Below are 21,042 nucleotides of genomic sequence, written 5' to 3'. Positions count from 1 at the left end.
ATAGTTGTGGCTCACGGGCTCTGGAGAGCGGGCTCAGTAGCTGTGACACAAGAGCCTAGCTGCTCTGTGGTGCATAGAATCTTCCTGGACCAGGGTTGGAGCCCGTGTCCACTGCATTGGCAGGCAGATTTTTATCCACTGTGCCACCAGGGAAGTCCAAAAAAGTGACCACGTACATTTGGAACTGACAGTAAGGGAATTTTGAATGTGTTAACCAATTGTAACATTTCTCATTGGTTATTAAAATAATTGTGCATGGTTTCAGCTATCATAGTCATTTTTATGGTCTCATGTGTGCAAATAAAGTGCCATTTGTGTGGGAAAAAGGGAATTCTTTCATATTTACGGGTTCAAAACATAAACATCCACTCATATTATTTAACACCTACCTAATTTAATATTCAAAGGCTACATGCTGTTTGTTGCAATGTTTCTATACCACCTGGCTCCCCTGCTTGCCTCCTTGGACAGGTTTCTTAGGGTTATTTGAGATGCTCTCTCTCTGGCTTAAGTTCTAAAAGTTCCCACCAAATAAAACATAACCCTTGTAACCAGGAAGGGTTAATTTTTACTCCACACAGGATCTGTTTCTGTGACTTTAACTCTCATTTCACTGCTTTTGTTATTACAGGCATACACACTGGCCTGCCTCAGGGAGCCCTGCCTGCCCCACCTCTGCCTGCCTCTTGGGCTAGGGTGCCTTAGTTTGGCTCACAGGGAGAGAGTCTGACTCCTCTCATCTGTGAAGGACCATGACATTCCTGTTCTTTATGTGGGAAATGGCACCCCTCCTCTGCTGCTTACCAGCACGACTGAGAAATTCATATTTGGAGGCCAGAACTACAGATGTTCAGATTACCTGCCCCTTGTTCCAAACTTATACATAACCTGACTCCTCCTCCCTCTCCTCAGAGCAGTTTTTATGGGGTTACATGAGACATTGTCTCCCAGGCTTGAAGCCCTAAAAATTCCCATCGAATAAAAGGTAACTCTCAACATTAAGTTGTATGTATTTTTTCAGTCTGCAAACTTTTGTTTGAATTTTATTTGTTATTAGTCTCATGTCAATTTAATTCTTAAACCAGAAGAGCAGAGGAAAATGTCTTCCTCCCTTACACTCTCCTGTGGTGTATCCTCTTCCTGTCTCTCTCTAAATTCACATGGCTTTTATGTTGCACTCTGAACACAATAGCCTTTAAATTTCTAGTTTGAAAAATGGTGTGAGAAATTATGTCACAGAAAAACAGAGAAGTGAATCATATTACAGGTCTACTGGTTTTAACTTTAATTTCATGTACTAGAAAACTTAGTTAATTTTCAGAAACAGTTTAAATAAAAAAAATAGATTTCACATTTGCATTGGTCAAATTGCTTCAGCTACATAAGCACTTGGTTTGCTAGTAAAATATTAATGTTCCTTAAGAACTTTCTTGTCAGTAAACATGAACCCTGTGACCCAGGAACTTCAATATCCTGTTGTCCCAGATAAAAAATAAAATGCAGGGAGAGGAGATAAGGAAAGAAGAAGAAGAAAATTTTTATTTTAGCAGAAATTAGACATATAGTAAAAGGAATTCCTTTTCTTGGACTAAAGTACAAATGTGCATGAACTACCTTCTTTTCTCATTAAACTTGCTATAAAATAAAAATGCTAAAGTATTTGTTGGTAGATGGATTTAGCCTCTATTCCTACCCTGAACCACCACATCTGTAGTTTTAAGGTCCCATATATGCAAAAAAAGTGCTGTTCGTATAGAAAAAAGGGAATTCATTAATATTTATGGGTTCAAAACATAAACATCAACTCATTTAACACCTGCTTAATTTAGAATCTCACTCTTCCAAATCCTTATGTCATTCAAGTATAGCTTGCTTCTGTGCGGTTAACAAACACTATGAATAAATATTGCTGATATTTTTGGCAAGCAAGCAATAGAGCAACTGTTTATAATGTATATATATAAACATTTATAATAAAATATTTATATATAAACAATTTTTAATGCATCTCTTAGGGATGGTGTGTGAAATTCCCTAAAAACGCCTTGAAGAATTTAAGGACATGCAGACGTTATTTGTTTGCTGCAAATCCATTTTCTATCTGTATAACTTCTGGCACTGCTAACTCCAAGGTCATTCAGGTAGCCACGTTCCCCATCTCCTGTGATGATGAACCTAAAACCAAACATGAAAATGTTAAAAAAACATAGGCTGGACATCTACATTTATTTCTCCTCTACAATCTTTAGCACCCCCACTCCAGGTATATTTAATGTGGACAAGAGAAAAATGAAAATCTGTTGCTCATAAGGCTTCTGAGTAAGTATACACCATTTCTGTATTCAGTTCCTTTTATATTCTCAAAGTCGCTACTGGAATATTGGAAGATTATCATCATCCATCCCAAAGTCAGTTATGTTATAGACTAGGTATTTAACTAGGGCTCACTGTTGTAGCCAAGTGAACTGCTGCCATGGGTGGTGATAAAACAAATTGTCACATACTGAAATATCAGTAAGTCATTCTGGCTTATACATCACTTAACTTGAATACTATGCTATAAAATAGTCTGTTTGTGACATATTAAAAATCTACTCAGTTTAAATGCTAGGCAGGGGGAAAACATATAGGATTGACTTCTTTACATGCTATACAATGGCATTTGGATTTTGGCTCCATATAAAACTTTTCATCTTCATTCTTTCCGGTTCTGCATTAAAGCAAAATTGTCTTAGAAATCCCATATGTTATGACTTCTGAGAAATGGAAGATTTCCTGCCATAACAGTAAGCAAAGGATCCCACAGTAATCAGCAAAGCAGCCATCACAGAATGCTGAGCTGGTGAGCCCTGAGGAAACTCAGGAAGGGGAGAAATCCCTCCTTCTAGTAGCTCTCAGACTGCAGCCACTCCCTATGCTGAGCCCTGAAGGAACTCAGGATATGAAAACACGGGATACTGGCCCCAGATAGTTGAGGTGCATATCAAAGGAATGATTTCAGTGAGACCAGACTTTTGCATCTTCCCATACATAGAAAAGTGCTAAATTCCTTAACCTGGGATATCTGGTTTTCTTTAATTTACAAAGGTCTGTCTGTACCATAATAAGCATCCACTGTACATCTACATTAATTATTAATCAAAAGGGCACACTGACCAGAAGTAAAGAATGTCCAAATTAAAAATAAAGTTTAAATGTCTCTCTTCTTGAGACACCAATGCTGGTCCTGCTTCGATGATAAGACTCCCTTCCCAGGTGCCAATGCCATATTGACCCACCATGTACTTGCTGGTCTATTCTTTTTTTTTTTTAAAGCAAAACCTTGAAGGAATGTAACTCTGAAATGTAACTCTGACTTGTTTAATATTCTCTTTTCTGACAAGATGTAAAACAGGGCCAGAAACCGTGTTTCTCTGAAGCAGTTTCTCAGAGTAAATCTGGGAAGTGGGCTTCTGGGCTAGTCCTCAACTTGGCTCAAATAAAACTCTTTTCTATTCTTATTTTTGATCATTTACTGATTATTTTAATTAGCTTTCAGGGAACATGATTTTCAGTGTTCTCCTGACCTGTTTCATACATGTGTGAAAATAAACATATGTGCTTACTAGTAAATTCTTAAATGGGCTTAGCTTTGATTGCGGGAAGTGATTGCCCCTTCTATATGCTCCAAAGTAATGGTTACATTTAAAACATTCCCACTGAAGTGTTCACAACCCAAGATGTGTTCCTAAGTTCCTTCCAGGGATAAATTATCACAGGAGGGATTCCCACTGGTTCTCTGATGACCTTCCTTTTAGGAATGGACAGGGCAGCGGGCAGAGTGGACTGAGGGTCTGTGGATACCAACTCTTCAGTGGCTTTCCAAGATGGTAGGATCCCAGAGTACCTCAGCTGCTCTCTCTACATTCTAAATACGGATTTCAGCACAGTTAAAGTCAGTGGGTGAAAGCGGGAGAACTATGTCCAGTGTCGTCATCATGCTAAAGATTTCAATTAAAAACATGATACGTAAAGTTTTCCCAAAGGCACAGATAATAAACAGAAGAGCATACAAAGGATTTCTATTTTATACCTCATAGTGCAGCAAACTTTCCATGATATTAAATTTATTTTCCCATAGATACAACTCACACCCATATGCACATAGAATAGAAGGCAGTCTAAAAACTTACGAGCCGTTATATTTAGAGTTGTCTGTCCACTTCCAAGCATGATGTGATGATTCTCTGCTGAGGCCAATCCAATGGTCAAAAATGCCTTTGTATCTTCTCAGAAAGTTCTATTATAAAACACAGAAAGCAAAAACACATGTCTCCTTCATTTTACCCTTAAGTCCTCTTCCCCCCAGCTTTCTCTCCTTGGATGACAGCCTGGTAAGATTGAGAAGCTTAGACATTGAAGGGAGAAGACTAGTCCCCAGTTCTCAGCTTAAGTCACACAAATGTCTCTGATCCTAAATTACATTAAAGTGATCACACATCTCAACGTGACTGGGAAAGTCCCAGGTTATGCCTGTGGTTCCAACATAATATTGTCCCTTTCACTGCCCAAAATGTCCCAACTTGGATGATAAATTACAGGATTACCATACTTCTTTTTTACAATGGGAACAATATATCTAATTTGAAGATTAACTATGAGGATTACATGACAGAATGTGTCCAAATCGTCTCACAGAGTTCCAGGCAGAGAACATACCCAAGAAATATCAGGCACTAATATGCACTCTAGGCCCCCAAGTCTGCCTGGAATGGGAGCCTTCCTCTTCTTTCAGCTGTCACCCTGTGCGGCCTATATCCTTCTCAGGGGCTAAGTATTTAACAAAGAACATGATCCAAAAATATTCCTTACCAGCTCCTCCTCAGTTTCAAACTGAGCAAGAACAGCTCCCACTGAAATACAGGATGTCTGACTGAATGTCCAATTCTTTGAGTCTTCAGAAAAATAAAAACACTTACTCCCAAATCCAATCCATCCTTTTGGGCAGCTGACATACAGAATGAGTAAGTCTGTCTCTCTGCTTCTCACTAAAAGTTGGCAAGACACAGTGAAGCATAACAAATAAATTTTCTCATCCATTTAATCTATATTTCCACTTACCATCCTGAGGTCAGTCTTTTTTTCCATATGTATATATACATAGATACACGTGTGTACATGTATATGTAGGTACTGTATAACTAAATTCCAAAATGAGGGCTTTGAAGAAAAGCATGCCAAAGAACAGCTAGACTCTTGTACTTTTATGGCCTTGGCTAATAGCATTTTGTTTTTCTTAAAATCTGAACAGGGGCTACTTTCTATAGGTAGACAGATTCTTAGAAATGTCTTCCAAGCCCAAACTCTGTTTTTCCCAAAGAATAGTTTTTCTTTATCTGTGTGTTGGCACCATTCATTACATATAGATTTGTGCAACCAGCTCTCTGCTTCTCAGTAAAAGTTGGACAGACACAGTGAAGCATAACAAATAAATTTTCTCATCCCTTTTACCTATTACTCCACCTACCATCCTGAGGTTGGTCTTTTTTTATATACATAACATATGTATGTATGTACATATATACACACATGTGTTCATATATGTAAGTAGAGCAAAACTAAATTCCAAAATGAGAAGTTTGAAGAAAAACATGGCCAAATATAAACTAGACTCTTGTACTTTTATGGCTGTGCAAACAGCATTTTGTTTTTCTTAAAATCTGAACAGGACCTACTTTCCATAGGCAGACTGATTGTTAGAAACGTCTTCCATGCCCAATGTGTTTGTTTATCAGAATGCACAGTTTTACTTTATATGTATTTTGGCACCATCCATTACACAATTTCATATTATTTTGCTTCCAGAGTCATATTCTCAGATCCTTGTCTATGTACTAAACACTCTTTATGGAGGCCACCCAACTCTGGGTTATATGCAGAATTGCTGAGCTGTAATGAATATTACTTTGCCAACAAAGGTCCATCTAGTCAAGGCTATGGTTTTTCCAGTGGTCATGTATGGATGTGAGAGTTGGACTGTGAAGAAAGCTGAGCCCCAAGAATTGATGCTTTTGAACTGCAGTGTTGGAGAAGACTCTTGAGAGTCCCTTGGACTGCAAGGAGATCCAGCCAGTCCTTCCTAAAGGAGATCAGTCCTGGGTGTTCTTTGGAAGGAATGATGCTGAAGCTGAAACTCCAGTACTTTGGCCACCTCATGCGAAGAGTTGACTCATGGGAAAAGACTCTGATGCTGGGAGGGATTGGGGGCAGGAGGCGAAGGGGACGACAGAGGATGAGATGGCTGGATGGCATCACGGACTCGATGGACGTGAGTCTGAGTGAACTCCTGGAGCTGGTGATGGACAGGGAGGCCTGCCGTGCTGTGATTCATGGGGTCACAAAGAGTCGGACACGATTGAGTGACTGAATTGAACTGAACTGAATGAACTTCCAACTAATATCTCTAATGCCTCGTTAAATGCTACCAGCTTTAACCATTTATAAAATACCAACTGCTAGTTAGTGTGTGGAAAAGTGATTGTACTTTGCTGCTTGCCAAAAGAGCAGACTTCTCTGAGATCTCTTTTCTTTTTTTGGTTTCTTGGAAAATGCAACATTGAGATCTGTGGTCGCTTGCTGAGTGCAAGCTAGTGGTAGTTGTTACCACTAGCTTAGTGTAGTAATCTAATAAATGATTTTATTAGATTGAGAATTTGCCTTGGAAAGATGTTCTGTGAAAAACTAACATATGAATATATATATATATATATATATAATATATATCTCTATATATATTTTTTTATATGGTGACTTTTTCCCCTGAGGTCAGTCTTAAAGTACATATTGTACATTTGATTGTTGCCTCCCAGAGTCATCACTAACAGTCTTATCTCAGGCACAAAAGCCATCATCCACTGATCTTCAAGCACAGAATCTGTGCATCTCTCTTCTCAGGGGTCCATGGAGAGTAGTGGTTTTAAGGAAATCAATTTCTGTGGCATTTGATTCCTGTAGTACGCTTTCTTAGCATCATACAGATTTCCTTTTCCCCACATCTTCCTTAATATCAGTCCTTCTTACTCTTGACAAAAGAAAGGCAAACTCCTTACCTTTCCTAGATTTTACTATGCTACATCTCTTAGGGGTATAAAACCATCTAGTAGACAAAACATGGCATAGTTCAACTATTGATTTTAGTACCACAATACGATGTAGTATTTCCAGTGTCTCTGGAAATGCTCCTTTATATGTATTTCTGTTAAATATGTATAAAAATATTTGGGCCCTTGTTAGATGCTCTGAAACCAGCAAGATATCAGAGTATAGGCTATGGGAAGAATAAGTGTTTTTCCTTCATAACCTCACTTTTTCCTCCCTATGCAATCTGATAGGAAATATTGTTGGTTCAACTTTCGAGATAGATTGTGCCACCAGGTCCCACCTCCACTGTTATCACCAGGGCCAAGCCACAGTCCCCTCTGGTGTGGATTTCTATAAGGTTACTCTAGTAGGTGTTCCCAAAGTCTAACTTTTCTTCCAACAGTCAAAATGGTTTCATTCTAATGAAATTTAGATCATGGCATTCCTCTCCTACAATTTCCCTTTTCCTGGTACCCCCCACTGCGCTCAGATTAAAAGCTCAAGTCTTTACCTGCCTCATTAGGCTGTGACCTCCCTGACCCCCAGCCCGTTACTCTTCCTCATTCCCACCTTGCTTCAGCTGTAGAAGTCTCCATGCTGTTCCCCAAACCTACCAAGAGATTCTTCCTTTCATTCTACTTGTTCCTGCCATCTGGAGTGCTTTCTCCACATAGCCACATGGCTCCTTCATCTCCTTCAAGTTTGCTGAAAAGTCATCTTGTCAAGGAGGCTTACCCTGGACACTTATATTCATGTCAATCTGTTACCTTATATTAGAATATCTGCATCTTCCTGCTATTAATAGAATAGGAGTTCCCTGGGAATATTTTATGTTTTCTTTACTGATATACCTCAAACATATCACACACCCTGGCACATAATGGAGCTCAGTAAATACTTATTGACAATGTGAATATGCAAAGAACATGGTACAGTTTGGAGAACAGGGAACTCACCTGCCAGAAGAGCAGAAAGTGTCACCAAATATAGAGCTACAAGTATAAAAATAATCAGGATGCAGCAGCAAAACTTGGCAGGTGTAACAGGAGATATAATTGCTAGGCATTTCTTTCGGAGATCTTTATCTATAAATAGAAATGTCACAATCTCAATTTTATGGAAGCATTAAAAGAAAAACTTAAATTTATCACAGAATCAACATGTAAAATCCACTGTACCTCACCTCCCCTATTGCCAAAATCTCTCACCAAAGGTCCAAGTCCAGGAGAGATGGCCATGGCCTAAAAATGACCCAGAGATAAGAGAAACAGTATTTTTCCCCTGGAGAGTCTTCCAGTTATTCTAAGAAGAGCTAATAAGAGAGTAAGAGACAGACAGACTAGAAATCAGAATGAAAATGAAACATGCACACAATCCAGATTTACCTCCACAAATAACAAATTTGGTTAGAAGTTCTAAGAGGAACATTAAAAAACTAATCAATATAATTCATCACATTAACAGAACAAGAGAAGAGCAAGGATAAGACCATCGATATAGACATAAAAGGAGAAGGAAATGGCAACCCACTCTAGTATTCTTGCCTAGAGAATGCAGCGGACAGAGGAGCCTGGTGGGCTGCTGTCCGTAAGGTCGCCCAGAGTCAAACATGACTGAAGCAACTTAGCATGCACGCATGCATGCAGGCATAGACATAAAATGTGGAGAAACATGAGTCATCCCAAATAACAAAGCCCAGCAAATTATGAACTGAACTTTCACTTTTCATAGAAATAGTATAGCTAACATGATACTTAATGGTGAAAAAGTGAATGCCTTCCTCTAAAGGTCAGGAACAAGGCAAGGATGCCTGTTCTCACCAATCCAATTTAACATTTTCCTAGAGGTTCTATCAGTGCCAATAAGGCAAGAAAAGTAAATAAAAGACATATAGAGATTAGGAAGAAGTGAAAGTGTTTCTAGACATGGTATTCACTCACCTCCCACTAGAAATAATTTGAAAATTATCTGCACATGAAAATACCTTCCCAAGAGACAAGTATTCCAGGCACACCCACTCCCTGCCTCATCCCAGCTCCTTGCACTCCAGCAATTCTGGCACATAATGCAGTCACAGACAGCTTCCACCCCGGGTTTCCTGTGGGCTCCTAGGAGCCAAGCTCCTGTCTCCCACTGCACCTGCCAATTCCAGCAGCTCCAGGTGGGGCTCCTGTGACACTTGCCTCCTGGTGAACTCCTGGGGACCAGGCCCCCCAAACCCTTCCCTCAGGACTCTGCAGTCCAGCAGAGAGAGAGACCCTCTCCCTGTGGCAAAAAGAGAGTAAAACGGTGCTTGACTTCACTACAGATTCCAGGTCTACCTGCTCTAGCATCACATCAGTCTGACTCCTTCAGCCCTGGGTGACACCCTGCAGACTCACTAACCAAGGTCCCCTCTCCCCAGTGTCTGCCAGCTCCAGTGAGCCAAGTGACTACTGTGAAATTAGACTCCTGGCAGGCTCCTGGTAACCCAGGCCACCTTTCACCCTAGGGACTGTGGACTTGCGTGGCCATAGGCAGCTCCTATCACTCCTGCTGGCTCCCATGGATCAAGAAACCAACACAACCAGTCATTGTTGTTGTTTAGTTTCTAAACCTTGTCTGACTGTTTTGCGACCCCATGGACTGTAGCCTGCCAGGCTCCTCTGTCTGTAGGATTTGGTGCCTATGTCCACGGGATTTCCCAAGCAAGAATTCTGGAATGGTTTGCCATTTCCTTCTCCAGGGCATCTTCCCAACCCAGGGATCAAACCTATTTCTCCTGCTTGGCAGGGGGATTCTCTATACCACTGAGCCACCTGGAAAGCTCCAACTAGTCACTAGGGAAACATAAAATCCAGTGAGCTGCCACAAGATGTGTATCAGAGTGGCAAATACAATAACAAAACTGAATGATGGTGAAGAAATGATACAAATGGAATTCTCATAAACTGTTGAAAATGCAACAGTACAGCCACTTTGGAAAACAGCTTGGCAGTGAGGTGTGGCAAACATAACCTCATCACATGCCCTAGCAATGCCATCCCTAGGTATCTATGCAAGAGGAATGGAAATTTCCATTTACACAAAAACCTATATTTGAACATTTATGATAACTTTATTTATTGTCACCAAAAACTGGCAACAATTCAAATATCCTTCAGCTGGGAAAAAGGTAAATAAAGACCACTTTGTACTAAGAAAAAGAAAAGCTTCACCCCATGCTTACAATTGCTCATTTATTATTTTGCTTTGACTCAGTAAATTTTACTGAGACTTTCTCTTCCCCAAAGACCTCAAAAACTCTGGATTGCTTGAAAATGTAAAAAGGCACTAAAGAAAGCAGTGAGATGCTTCCCAACTCATGTGTGATCACTACCTCATGTTCCTAGAACACAAGTGAGAAGTGTGACTTTGGAAATGCCACCTGCTCTTCCACCTCGCTCTCCCTTCCAAACAGTGTTCTGTTCCCCTCCTTGCCTTACTTAAAAATGAGAATCTTTTTCACAGAGTGTTTCCTATGGTGATAGTCCTTGTGAATAATGTCTCTCCTTATTAAGTCTACACTATTGATATACGGTATAATATAAATGAATTTCAAATGCATTATGCTGGTGAGAAAAGCCTGACTCTGTAGGCATTCTTATAATGCAAGAGTTTCAAAACAGAAAACAAATCATTGGTTGCCAAATGATGAGGAGAGAGGAAAGAAATATATACAGAGAGCATGTGTGTGTGTGTTAAGGGGTGTGGGGGGTACTCTTATTGTGCGGTAGCCACATGATTATATGTATTTGTCAAAACTCATAGAAATGTACACCAAAAGGTGAATTTTACTGAATGTTAATTATACTTTTAAGAAGTTCCTGCTAACTTTAACTGCCACATTTCACTCATTGCACCTATATCTCCTAGAATGTTCAGGAGCCTCAGTTTAAATGCTAGGCGGCGGGGAATATAGGAATGACTTCTTTAAATGCTATACAATGGCATTTGGATTTTGGCTCCATATGAAACTTTCCATCTTCATTCTTTCCGGTTCTGCATTAAAGCAAAATTGTCTTGAAATTCCGTATGTTATGACTTCTGAGAAATGGAAGATTTCCGGCCATAACAGTAAGCAAAGGATGCCACAGTAATCAGCAATCGCAGTCATCATAGAATGGTGAGCTGGTGAGCCCTGAGGGAACTTAGGAAGAGGAGAAATCCCTCCTTCTAGTAGCCCTCAGACTGCAGCCACTCTCTATGCTGAGCCCTGAAGGAACTCAGGATATGAAAACACAGGATACTGACCCCAGATAGTTGAGGTGCATATCAAAGGAATGATTTCAGTGAGACCAGACTTTTGCATCTTCCCATACATAGAAAAGTGCTAAATTCCTTAACCTGGGATATCTGGTTTTTTACAAAAAAATCTTTTGATATTCAAAGGCTACATGCTGTTTGTTGCAACGTTTCTATACCACCTGGCTCCTCTCTTGCCTCCTTGGAGCAGTTCTCTCAGGGTTATTTGAGATGCTCTCTCCCTGGCTTAAGTTCTAAAAGTTCCCACTGAATAAAACGTAACTCTCGTAACCAGGAAGGGTTAATTTTGACTCCATACAGGATCTGTTTCTTCGACTTTAACTCTCATTTCACTGCTTTTGTTATTACAGGCATACACACTGGCCTGCCTCAGGGAGCCCTGCCTGCCCCACTTCTGCCTGCCTCTTGGGCGAGGGTGCCTTAGTTTGGCTCACAGGGAGAGAGTCTGACTCCTCTCATCTGTGAAGGGCTATGACATTCCTGTTCTTTGTGTGGGAAATGGCACCCCTCCCCTGTTGATTACCAGCGTGACTGAGAAATTCATATTTGGCGGCCAGAACTGCAGAGAGCTGTTTCATCTTTGTTTATTGATATCACAGCAAATATTTCATGTCACACCACCCATGATTGATGTAAAGAAGTGAAACTAACACATCCCTCTGCATGAGGCTTGCTATTCTATGAGATACCGACAAAAATCAATTATTTTCTTTTTACTTTGATTCACCTCTCCCCACCTGATCCATAAAATACCCTGGAATCCAGACCCCAACATGATGGTTACTTCGAGATGTTAGTCAGCCATCTTCTTGGTCAGCCAGTTTTCTGAATAAAGTCATATTCCTTGCCTTAACACCTTGTCTCTCAGATTCATTAGCCTATTGTCAGGGGTGAGCAGAGTGAACTTGGGCTCGGTAATACTCTCAACTTTTAGGTTGTGAATACTTTTTTAAGTTTGCTGGTGCTGCCGCTAAGTTGCTTCAGTCGTGTCTGACTCTGTGCGACCCCGTAGACAGCAGCCCAACCAGGCTTCTCTGTCCCTGGGATTCTCAAGGCAAGAACACTGGAGTGGGTTGCCATTTCCTTCTCCAATGCATGACAGCAAAGAGTGAAAGTGAAGTCGTTCAGTTGTGTCCGACTCTTAGCATCCCCATGGACTGTAGCCCACCAGGCTCCTCCATCCATGGGATTTTCCAGGCAAGAGTACTGGAGTGGGGTGCCATTGCTTTCTCCATTTCCACAATTTTTTTCATTGTTAGAAGAGTAAGATGTGAATCTCCCCTTACCTCTCTCCAATGAATCTCCTATTTGCCCCTTACTTATATTTTAAAAGGGGCTTCTCTGGTAGCTCAGCTGGTAAAGAATTTGCCTGCAATGTAGGAGACCTGGGTTTGATCCCTGGGTTGGGAAGATCCCCTGGAGGAGGTCGTGGTATTCTTGCCTGGTGGGCTACAGTCCATGGGGTCACAAAGAGGCAGACGTGACTGAGTGACTAAGTACGGTATTCTAAAAGTCCTCCCTTTTTCTTCTTCTTTATTTCTCTATATTTTCTCCTAACACCCTTCATTGTTCCATGTTTCATTTCTCTTTCTTGCTTACTTACTTCTGTTCTGTTTTTTTGTATGGAAATAAAATTTGCCACCCCAAAAATGTCTCTTCAGCATGTAGATTATTTCAACCTGGAAATCAGCAAAGCACCCAAAATCCAGGAAGAATCTTTGATCTTCTCCCTATCTGTCTAAAAAAAATTAGATAGAGGGGCTGTTTAAAAGAGAGCTATCACCAGAAATACCTGCAAAGAATATGGGCCTGAGTGTGGTGGGGGAGACTGGGCAGGGCCTAGAGATCAGAGTCCATCATGGCCCTAAAGATCTTTGTCTCTGCACAGCCATGCAAACATTTATTCATCAAACTTTTGCTTTTCCATTTCTATTTCCTTTTCTCTGAAGTCCCAAACCACTACCCCCAACATCTTTTGTCTTTAGCTGAAGATGCTATTTAAGGTGAAGCTGTTGGCCATTTTGGTGAGTTACTCAGTTTTCCTGGGTCTGTCTCATGTATACGTATGATTCAACTTGAGATGTGGAATTTCTTGCCGTATCAATAAACAAGGATGTCACAGCCGTCAGCAGTTTTGACCCTCCAAATGTGAAATTCTGAGCCTGGAGTGTGCTTAGGAAGGAGAATGATGGTTCCTCCCTGGCAGTCATTAAGCTGCAGCCCTCCCTGCCGTGAGCACTAAGGAAAAGTGCAGGAGACCAGCCCAGACAGCTGAGGTGCATATCAAGGGAATGATTTCAGTGAGCCCAGACTCTTGCATCTTCTAGTACAAAGAAATCACTACATTCCTTAGCTTGGGATATCTGGTTTTCTTTAAATCACAATAATCTTTGGATGTTCAGATTACCTGCCCCTTGTTCCAAACTTCTACATAACCTGACTCCTCCCCCCTCTCCTCATAGCAGTTTTTATGGGGTTACATGAGACATTGTCTTTCAGGCTTGAAGCCCTAAAAATTCCCATAAATAAAAGTTAACTCTCAACACTAAGTTGCATGTATGTTTCAGTCTGTAAGCTGTTGTTTGATTTTTAATTGTTATCTGTCTCATGTCAACTTAATTCTTAAATCAGAAGAGCAGAGGAAAATGTCTTCCTCCTGTACACTCTCCTGTGGTGTGTCCTCTTCCTGTCTCTCTCTAAATTCATATGGCTTTTATATTACACTCTGAACACAATAACCTTCAAATTTCTAGTTTGAAAAAGTGGTATTAGAAATTATGTCACAGAAAAACAGAGAAGTGAATCATATTACAGGTCTACTGGTTTTAACTTTAATTTCAGATACTAGAAAACTTAGTTAGTTTTCAGAAAGTTTAAATTAAAAAAAAAAAAAGATTTCACATTTGCATTGGTCAAATAGCTTCAGCTACATAAGCACTTGGCTTAACTAGAAAAATATTAATGTTCCTTAAGAACTTTCTTTTTCATTAAACATGAACCCTGTGTCTCAATAACTTCAATATCCTGTTGTCCCAGATAAAAAATAAAATGCAGTGAGAGGTGATAAGGAAAGAAAAAGAAGAAAATGCATATTTTAGCAGAAATTAGATGTTCAGTAAAAGGAATTCTTTTTCTTGGACTAAAGTACAAACATGTATGAACTACGTTCTTTTTCTCATTAAACTTGCTATAAAATAAAAATGCTAAAGGATTGCTGATAGATGGCTTTAGTCCTGCCCTGAACCTCCACATCTGTTTTTCAGTTACAAAAGAAAAGCAAAAAGCAATATATGGGAAACCACTGTAATTTAATGATTATTCAAGAAAGCAGATTTGCTTAACCACAAAACCAAGCAGACTTGTCTAGAACAGAATCATGTGATAGAAGCATGAGACACATCCCAAAACAATAAAACAGTGGCACAGTGAGACCCTAATCCTGTGCAGTGAGCTCAGTAAGTTAACGATTCTTGTGATATGCTCTCTGCACACATTAAAAAAAAAAAAAAAAAAATTTGTGGACTTAGCTTGACCATCTAGGCAAAGGAAACTCTTGATCAACCTGGATTAGCTGATGATAGAAGCATGACATGTACTCAGCAAAGACAGAGGTCTTCTCCCCCACCTACTTTTCCTTTGATTATAAAGCTGTAGCCCAGTAAGTTCTGCAGTGCAGGAGGACACTGCCCACCCACTTGAAAGCCTCACAAGTGTTCTATTCTAATAAATCACTTCTTATCTATCACCAGGGCTTCCCTAGTGACTCAGATGGTAAAGAATCTGCCTGCAATATGGAAAATATGGGTTTGATCCCTGGGTTGGGAAGATACCCTGGAGAAGGAAATGGCTACCTACTCCAGTATTCTGGTCTGGAGAATTCCATGGACAGAGGAGCCTGGCAGACTACTGTCCACGGGTTCGCAAAGAGTCAGACACGACTGTGACTTTCACGTTTACTTATGGATCACTTTGCCTCTCACTGAATTCTTTCTGGGATCAAAGATAAAGAACTGTGGTACCGGAGCTCTTTGGAGCCCCTCTAATGACACCAAACAGTTTCACCAATAGTCCTAGTTTTTGCAGTTAACCTTTTTATTTTGTCAATAATTATTCATGGCTTTATTAAATAAAAGTCTCTTTAGAGAACAGTAAGAAATTAATTCTTGGCTAACATCAGGGGAGAATGACAGGAGGTTACAATTTTTTTTTTTTAATGCAGTGATATTGATAATAACATTAACCAGATAGGTACTATATTTCAACAAATACTTTTAATAATCAATCACTATGTTACATTAATACTCTGATGCTCTCATTAAATCAAAACTGTTTAACTAAAATGATTATATTTAAAAGATGTTCATATTTTTATATCACTACTGACAATATCTGGTAAGATATTATATAAACTACTTTGGTAATGTACTCTGAAAAGGATGATATAAAGCTTAGCCATTTAAGATCCACTATGATCAAAGGATCAGAGAATGAAAATAAGAGAGAGATATAATAACAGAAGTACACTATATATACTATATATACATAAATAACTATATATAAATAACAGAAGTACACTAGACTCCATGAGAAAGAGAAAGGGACATAAAGAGGGAAATAGAGGGAAAGACAAAGAAAATTATTTGGACACATAAATGAGCCTCAATAGATTTCAGCTGAAACACTTAATGATATTACTGAAAATCACATTTACCCTTAATTCAAAAAGGAAACTTTGCAGGGAAATTTGTGCCCAATGGAAAGAAAACATACTTTTGTATTTACTTAAAATTTTATTTTATCTTATTTTATTTTACCTTATTCAAATTCTTTTCCAATTTAGTTTGTTACATAATATTGAGCAGAGTACCCTGTGCTATACAGTAGGTATAGGCAACTTTTATTAGTATATGTATTACAAAATTATTAGTGTCTGTTTGCCATCACCTCTGAAATACAGTAATCTATTACTTAACATCATAATGTGAGTTTCCAGGATGCAAGTGGCCAGCAACCTGGAGAAAATACAAAGACTAATTAAAAACAAAAGCCAAAGACCATTTTTCTCTTAACCTCCTATAACATAATTCACTGTGCAGTAATATTTAAGTAACATACTAGTAGCAGAATAACTAATATAACAATTACACACCTTCCCTCTCACCCACCTCTAGTCCCTCAAAATATCTCTCCTTCTATGAAAGTTAACTGTGAAGTACTGATACTTCTGAAGCACAATTTCTCCTCTGTTGTCAGTGGTCAGTAGTATAAGAACTCCCTTCCACAACTACCATTTTGTTATGTCAAAGTTTATCAATTTTACCTTACCAGATCTCCACTGCTCCATGTTCACTCTATAGGTAGAGTCTGTCTCTAAGATTTTTAAAGACACCTCTGTCATTGTCATGTTTCAAAAAAGCATTTGGTGGTACCTTTTCTCAGTAGTTGCAAAGCAGGAAATGTGAATTGAAAGGAAATTCTGTTAACATTTCCTTCCAGTTCAGACTCTACCTGAACTGGATGGAGTTAGCACCCTCCAAGTTCAGACTCCGCCTCTCATTGCGAAAGAGGCTCTTGATGAAAGTGAAAGTGAACTTCCAACTCTGGAAGATAATGGAGAACAGAGGATCCTGGTATGCTACAGTCCTCGAGGTTACAAAGAGTTGGACGTGACTTAGCAACTGAATGGCATCATGTCACTATGTCACTGGGTGCAGATCTTCCAAAAATGTACATGTTTTTGTTGTTCAGTCACTCAGTCATGTCCAACTCTTTATGACCCCATGGACTGCAACACACCAGGGTTCCCTGTCCTTCACCATCTCCTGGAGCTTGCTCAAACTCATGTCTACTGAGTCAGTGATGTCATCCAACCATCTCATCCTCTGTCATCCCCTTCTCCTCCTGCCTTCAGTCTTTCCTAGCATCAAGGTCTTTTCCAATGACTCGACTCTTCACATCAGGTGGCCATGTTTAGAGTCATCTCTTGTGCTGTTGGAAATGTACATGAGGCAGGAGCTAAATGGACTTGGGGCTGTATAGCTGGATTTTGTCCCCTGTGGACAGGTATCCCAAGATAAAGAGGAGGAGGAGCTAAGCCCTGCCCAGAAATGAGATAGTACTTTTCTCATTCTCAAGGTCCAGAGGACCTTTCCAAGAACACACCTGCAGCAAGACTCTTTGTAGATCATAAAGGGAATAATGTCAACCTGTCCACAGGCCTCTTCACTAGAAGCCATCTTGGCTAGGAAATGTGGGCACACACCTGGGAGGACACTGATAATCACCAAATATGGACTCAGAACCAGCCAAAGCAAGACGTTTGGCCAAAGGAAACCCAGAAGAAAATCGCATAAAAGTGATTCGAACTACCACAAGGACCCGACGCTCTGGGCTTGCCAGTGTGTGCCTATGCACATGTACTCTTTTCCCTCCTAATAAATGTCTCACTTGTTTCACTAGTTTTGGTTTCTCTGTGGAAATTCATTTTCTGGAAATGAATCCTAATGGCCAGGACTCAGCACTTGGCCTGACTTCAATCTCTGGCCAGAAACCAAAGTCCTGTTTCAAGTCCCTGCAGATTGAGGCCACCTAAGTTCAGACATACCTTCACAAAAACCTTTACCTTTCTCTGTTCATGAAAAGACAATAACAACAAGGAGACCTGAGAGGTAGCACAGCCTCAAGATAAAAGAAACTTATGTCCCTGAATTTCCACGTGGAAGAAAGCTGCATTCTAACTAGAACCTCCTATATTTCACAGCTACATGAGTGATAAGTAAACATACACTGTGCTATCAATGAAATTCAGGAGGTTATCTATTGTAGCAGCTGTGTAATGTATCTAGTAAGAGTGGCAGCCTCATTTTTTCCATATTTTTTGCATTACTAATCACTTCTTATCCAGTCACCAAATATCTGCAGATTGTTTACTACTATGGTAGGTGCTGAGAAACAAAAGCTCTGCAAATTCTGATGAAGAGGATGAAGCAGGTACCTGGGTCTTGTGTGGGAGAGGTCTGGATGGATTTTCCAGAATGGCTGAGGCAAGGTTAGTGTCCTCTCTGGTGTCTAGTCAAGACAGGGACATTTTAAAAGATTACGGTTTATAGTACCACTGAAAACCTGACAGAGCTAAGAGCAATGACAAATTGAAATTATAATAGAGTGATCATTATAATTAGAGTAATAGAGTAATTATAATAATCATTATAATGAAGTGTTCAGCATACAAAAATGGAGTTGGAAGGCGAGGGTCTGATTTCAGAATTTAAGAACTAGAACTTCTTTGTATCTTGGTATTGTACCACACAAAAGGACAGAGCAACATCTGCCAATTCCTGTGACCTCAAGGTACCCTGAGAAATCTTATAGTCACCCTCAAGATCTCCCTCCCTCCCTTTCCTGTGTTCGTGCAACCAATCCTTAATACACTTCACTTCTCATCAACTAAAGTTTTAATGCTTGAGAAACAAGCTCTGTAATGAACCCATGGCTTCTCGCATTTAAAAAAATAAATAAACTTCCTCCTTTTTTTTTAAGTCTGTCAGTCACAACTCAGAGCTACATCTGTATCATCTGTATCTCCAAGCTGGGGCTCTAACAATCCAGCCAAAAAACGCCTCTTCTCAATCAGGTCTTTGTTTCTGAAATTTCAGTTAATAAAAGCAATACATTATGAAAAAGGTGACACACTCAACCTGCATGACACCAGGAAGGGAACCTTTTTTTTTTTTTTAAACACATTCTTATTCTGCCAGAGGGAGTTTTAGGCTCTTCAGACAAAGCTGAAAGACAAGTCTCCCCAAGAACCTGGGACCTTTGTGTTTCTGGAAATGAGCGGAGTTCAGGCAGTTCCAAAGGGATCTTAACTTTTCAATAATGACACAATCCTGGGAGTGAGGCAGACAGAGAAATAAAAAGGGGAAAGACCCTGGACCAGGTCACTAAGAACGCCTCCACCCTCTCTCAGCCTTTCAAAGCCCTTAATCCCTAGACCACCGAGCTTACCCTAAGGAATCTCCTCGTCACCCACTAAAGTTCTGCAAACTCCTATGAAGAGGGCGGCTTAGGCGCACCGTCATCTGGGGAGAAATCAAGTCAAATTTTTTCAAATCACCCAACCAGGCCAGATGTTCACCCCTTATTGGAACAGGCCTGGAGAGTTTGCAACCTGTTTGAGATCAAGAAGGCAGTTTCTTCATTCTCTTCTCCTCTGGGTGGTAGCGGTTCTTCTTTCACTATGAATTTGCTCTGGACCAGAGGTGGCCAATGGAGAAGGAAATGGCAACCCACTCCATTTTCTTGTCTGGAGACTCCTGTGGACAGAGGAGCCTGGTGGGCTGCTGTCCATAGCTCACACAGAGTCAGACACGACTGAAGCGACTTAGCAGGCGTGCATGCATTGGAGAAGGAAATGGTAACCCACTCCAGTATTCTCGCCTGGAGAATCCCAGGGATGGAGGAGCCTGGTGGGCTTCCGTCTATGGGGTCGCACAGAGTCTAACACAACTGAAGCGATTTAGCAGCAGCAGCAGAGGTGGCCAAACAGGGGGATGCGGCGTCTCAGGGCTGCTACCACTGCCCTCTCCCGGCAGCTTCAGCTTCTCTGTGGGGCGACCACATCCCTCTCCATTTGCAGCCGTCTCCCACATCCAGGTCCCAACCATCTGCCAAGTTCTAAGGAAAACACCGGATGCAGGGTCTGGAAAATAAGCCCATGGACCGGATGGTACCCCAGATGGTACTATATAACCCTCCCTCCCCATCCTCCATCTTCTGCGCTCCGCCCTAGATGTTACGCCCCACTTCCCGTGTTTCATTTCTCAGGATGTTGAGGCAGAAAAGGAAGTCAGAACACTTGTAAACAGGATGCCTGCGGTTGAAGGGTCTTTGGCTCCTTTCCAACCTGCCAAACGCCTGATGGGGACCTGGTGGACTAACAGTGGATCTAAGAGGACAGCCCTCTGCTCAGGCTGTCTGCCACGCTGGGTCCCTTCCTAGCAGAGCAGGAGAACGTCTGCATAAATTTCCACAGCCTGCGAGTCTCCCTGGCCTAGCAGAGATGGGGACAAGGCTCTGTCTCTCTGAGGTTCAACCTGTGGTAACCAAGACCCCTGAGGACAGAAACCCTGCTGTGTGTAGCCACCCACACACAAACCTACTCTAAAAGGTGTTGATTTGTGGTTTGTTAGCACCACTGTTCTCAGGAGATCATACACAGATCAAAACCCCAGGCTATTACGTTCTGAGGCTACAAAATGAGGAAAGGTTATAAAGGCCAAAAACTACAAGGTTATATAAATTGTCAGGAATTAGGACTAGAGTTGGGAAGAAATAAGAGTGCTTGTTTAAACAGGAGTTGTTTTGGGGTTCAGGATGGTTACACATTTGCAGGTGTAGGAGGGAGGCGCTTTGAAACTGTGTTTGTACCTGGCAGTGCTTGCAGATACTGTTTTGAAAATGTCTGGTGATGGTCTTGAGTTTGATATAATTCAGAAAGTTTAAGTTCTCAGTGATGCATCTGCAAGTTCTCAGATGCAAGAATGCATCTGAAACTACCTCCACCTAAGGCCATCTGGCTCCATTTTGTATGTGTGAACCATAGTTACTCCATTTTTATTTTTGAAAGATCTTAAATAT

General features: G+C 40.6%; 1 protein-coding gene across 4 annotated transcripts; it reads right to left on the bottom strand.

The window, feature by feature from the left end:
- Positions 1 to 1,261: 1,261 nt before the first annotated feature.
- LOC147372752 (C-type lectin domain family 2 member D11-like) lies at positions 1,262 to 20,121 on the bottom strand. 4 transcript variants are annotated; one of them, XM_086404228.1, is made up of 6 exons: positions 19,411 to 20,121; positions 8,303 to 8,360; positions 8,076 to 8,204; positions 4,852 to 5,027; positions 4,173 to 4,279; positions 1,262 to 2,175 (listed from the first exon to the last, which is right to left on the bottom strand). In XM_086404228.1, exons 2-6 carry the CDS (start codon positions 8,355 to 8,357, stop codon positions 2,055 to 2,057), a joined length of 588 nt encoding a protein of 195 aa, XP_086260354.1. In that variant the 5' UTR covers positions 8,358 to 8,360; positions 19,411 to 20,121; the 3' UTR covers positions 1,262 to 2,054. The 4 variants fall into 4 exon arrangements, 3 of the variants coding, with proteins under 3 accessions (XP_086260354.1, XP_086260355.1, XP_086260353.1); XM_086404229.1 differs by having other exon boundaries at positions 8,303 to 8,431; positions 19,411 to 20,117; XM_086404227.1 differs by lacking the exons at positions 8,303 to 8,360; positions 19,411 to 20,121 and adding an exon at positions 16,729 to 19,167.
- Positions 20,122 to 21,042: the final 921 nt, after the last annotated feature.

This window comes from Bos grunniens, chromosome 5 (genome assembly GCF_055505025.1).
Source record: "Bos grunniens cultivar Pamir isolate PY7600 chromosome 5, Bosgru_T2T1.0, whole genome shotgun sequence".
Lineage (NCBI taxonomy): Eukaryota > Metazoa > Chordata > Mammalia > Artiodactyla > Bovidae > Bos > Bos grunniens.
Note: the sequence above shows the minus strand (reverse complement) of the source record. Positions and strands in the feature narration are given on the sequence as shown.

Bases quoted from the DNA above. Each gene is read 5' to 3' on its own strand.
- LOC147372752 (XM_086404227.1), bottom strand. From the start codon at position 16,807: ATGACAATGACAGAGGTGTCTTTAAAAATCTTAGAGACAGACTCTACC. The intron at 8,205-16,728 runs GTAAGGTAAAAT...TTCTATTTATAG, and splicing joins CATGGAGCAGTGGAGATCTG to ATAAAGATCTCCGAAAGAAA. The intron at 5,028-8,075 runs GTGAGTTCCCTG...GCCAACTTTTAG, and splicing joins ACTTTCTGCTCTTCTGGCAG to TGAGAAGCAGAGAGACAGAC.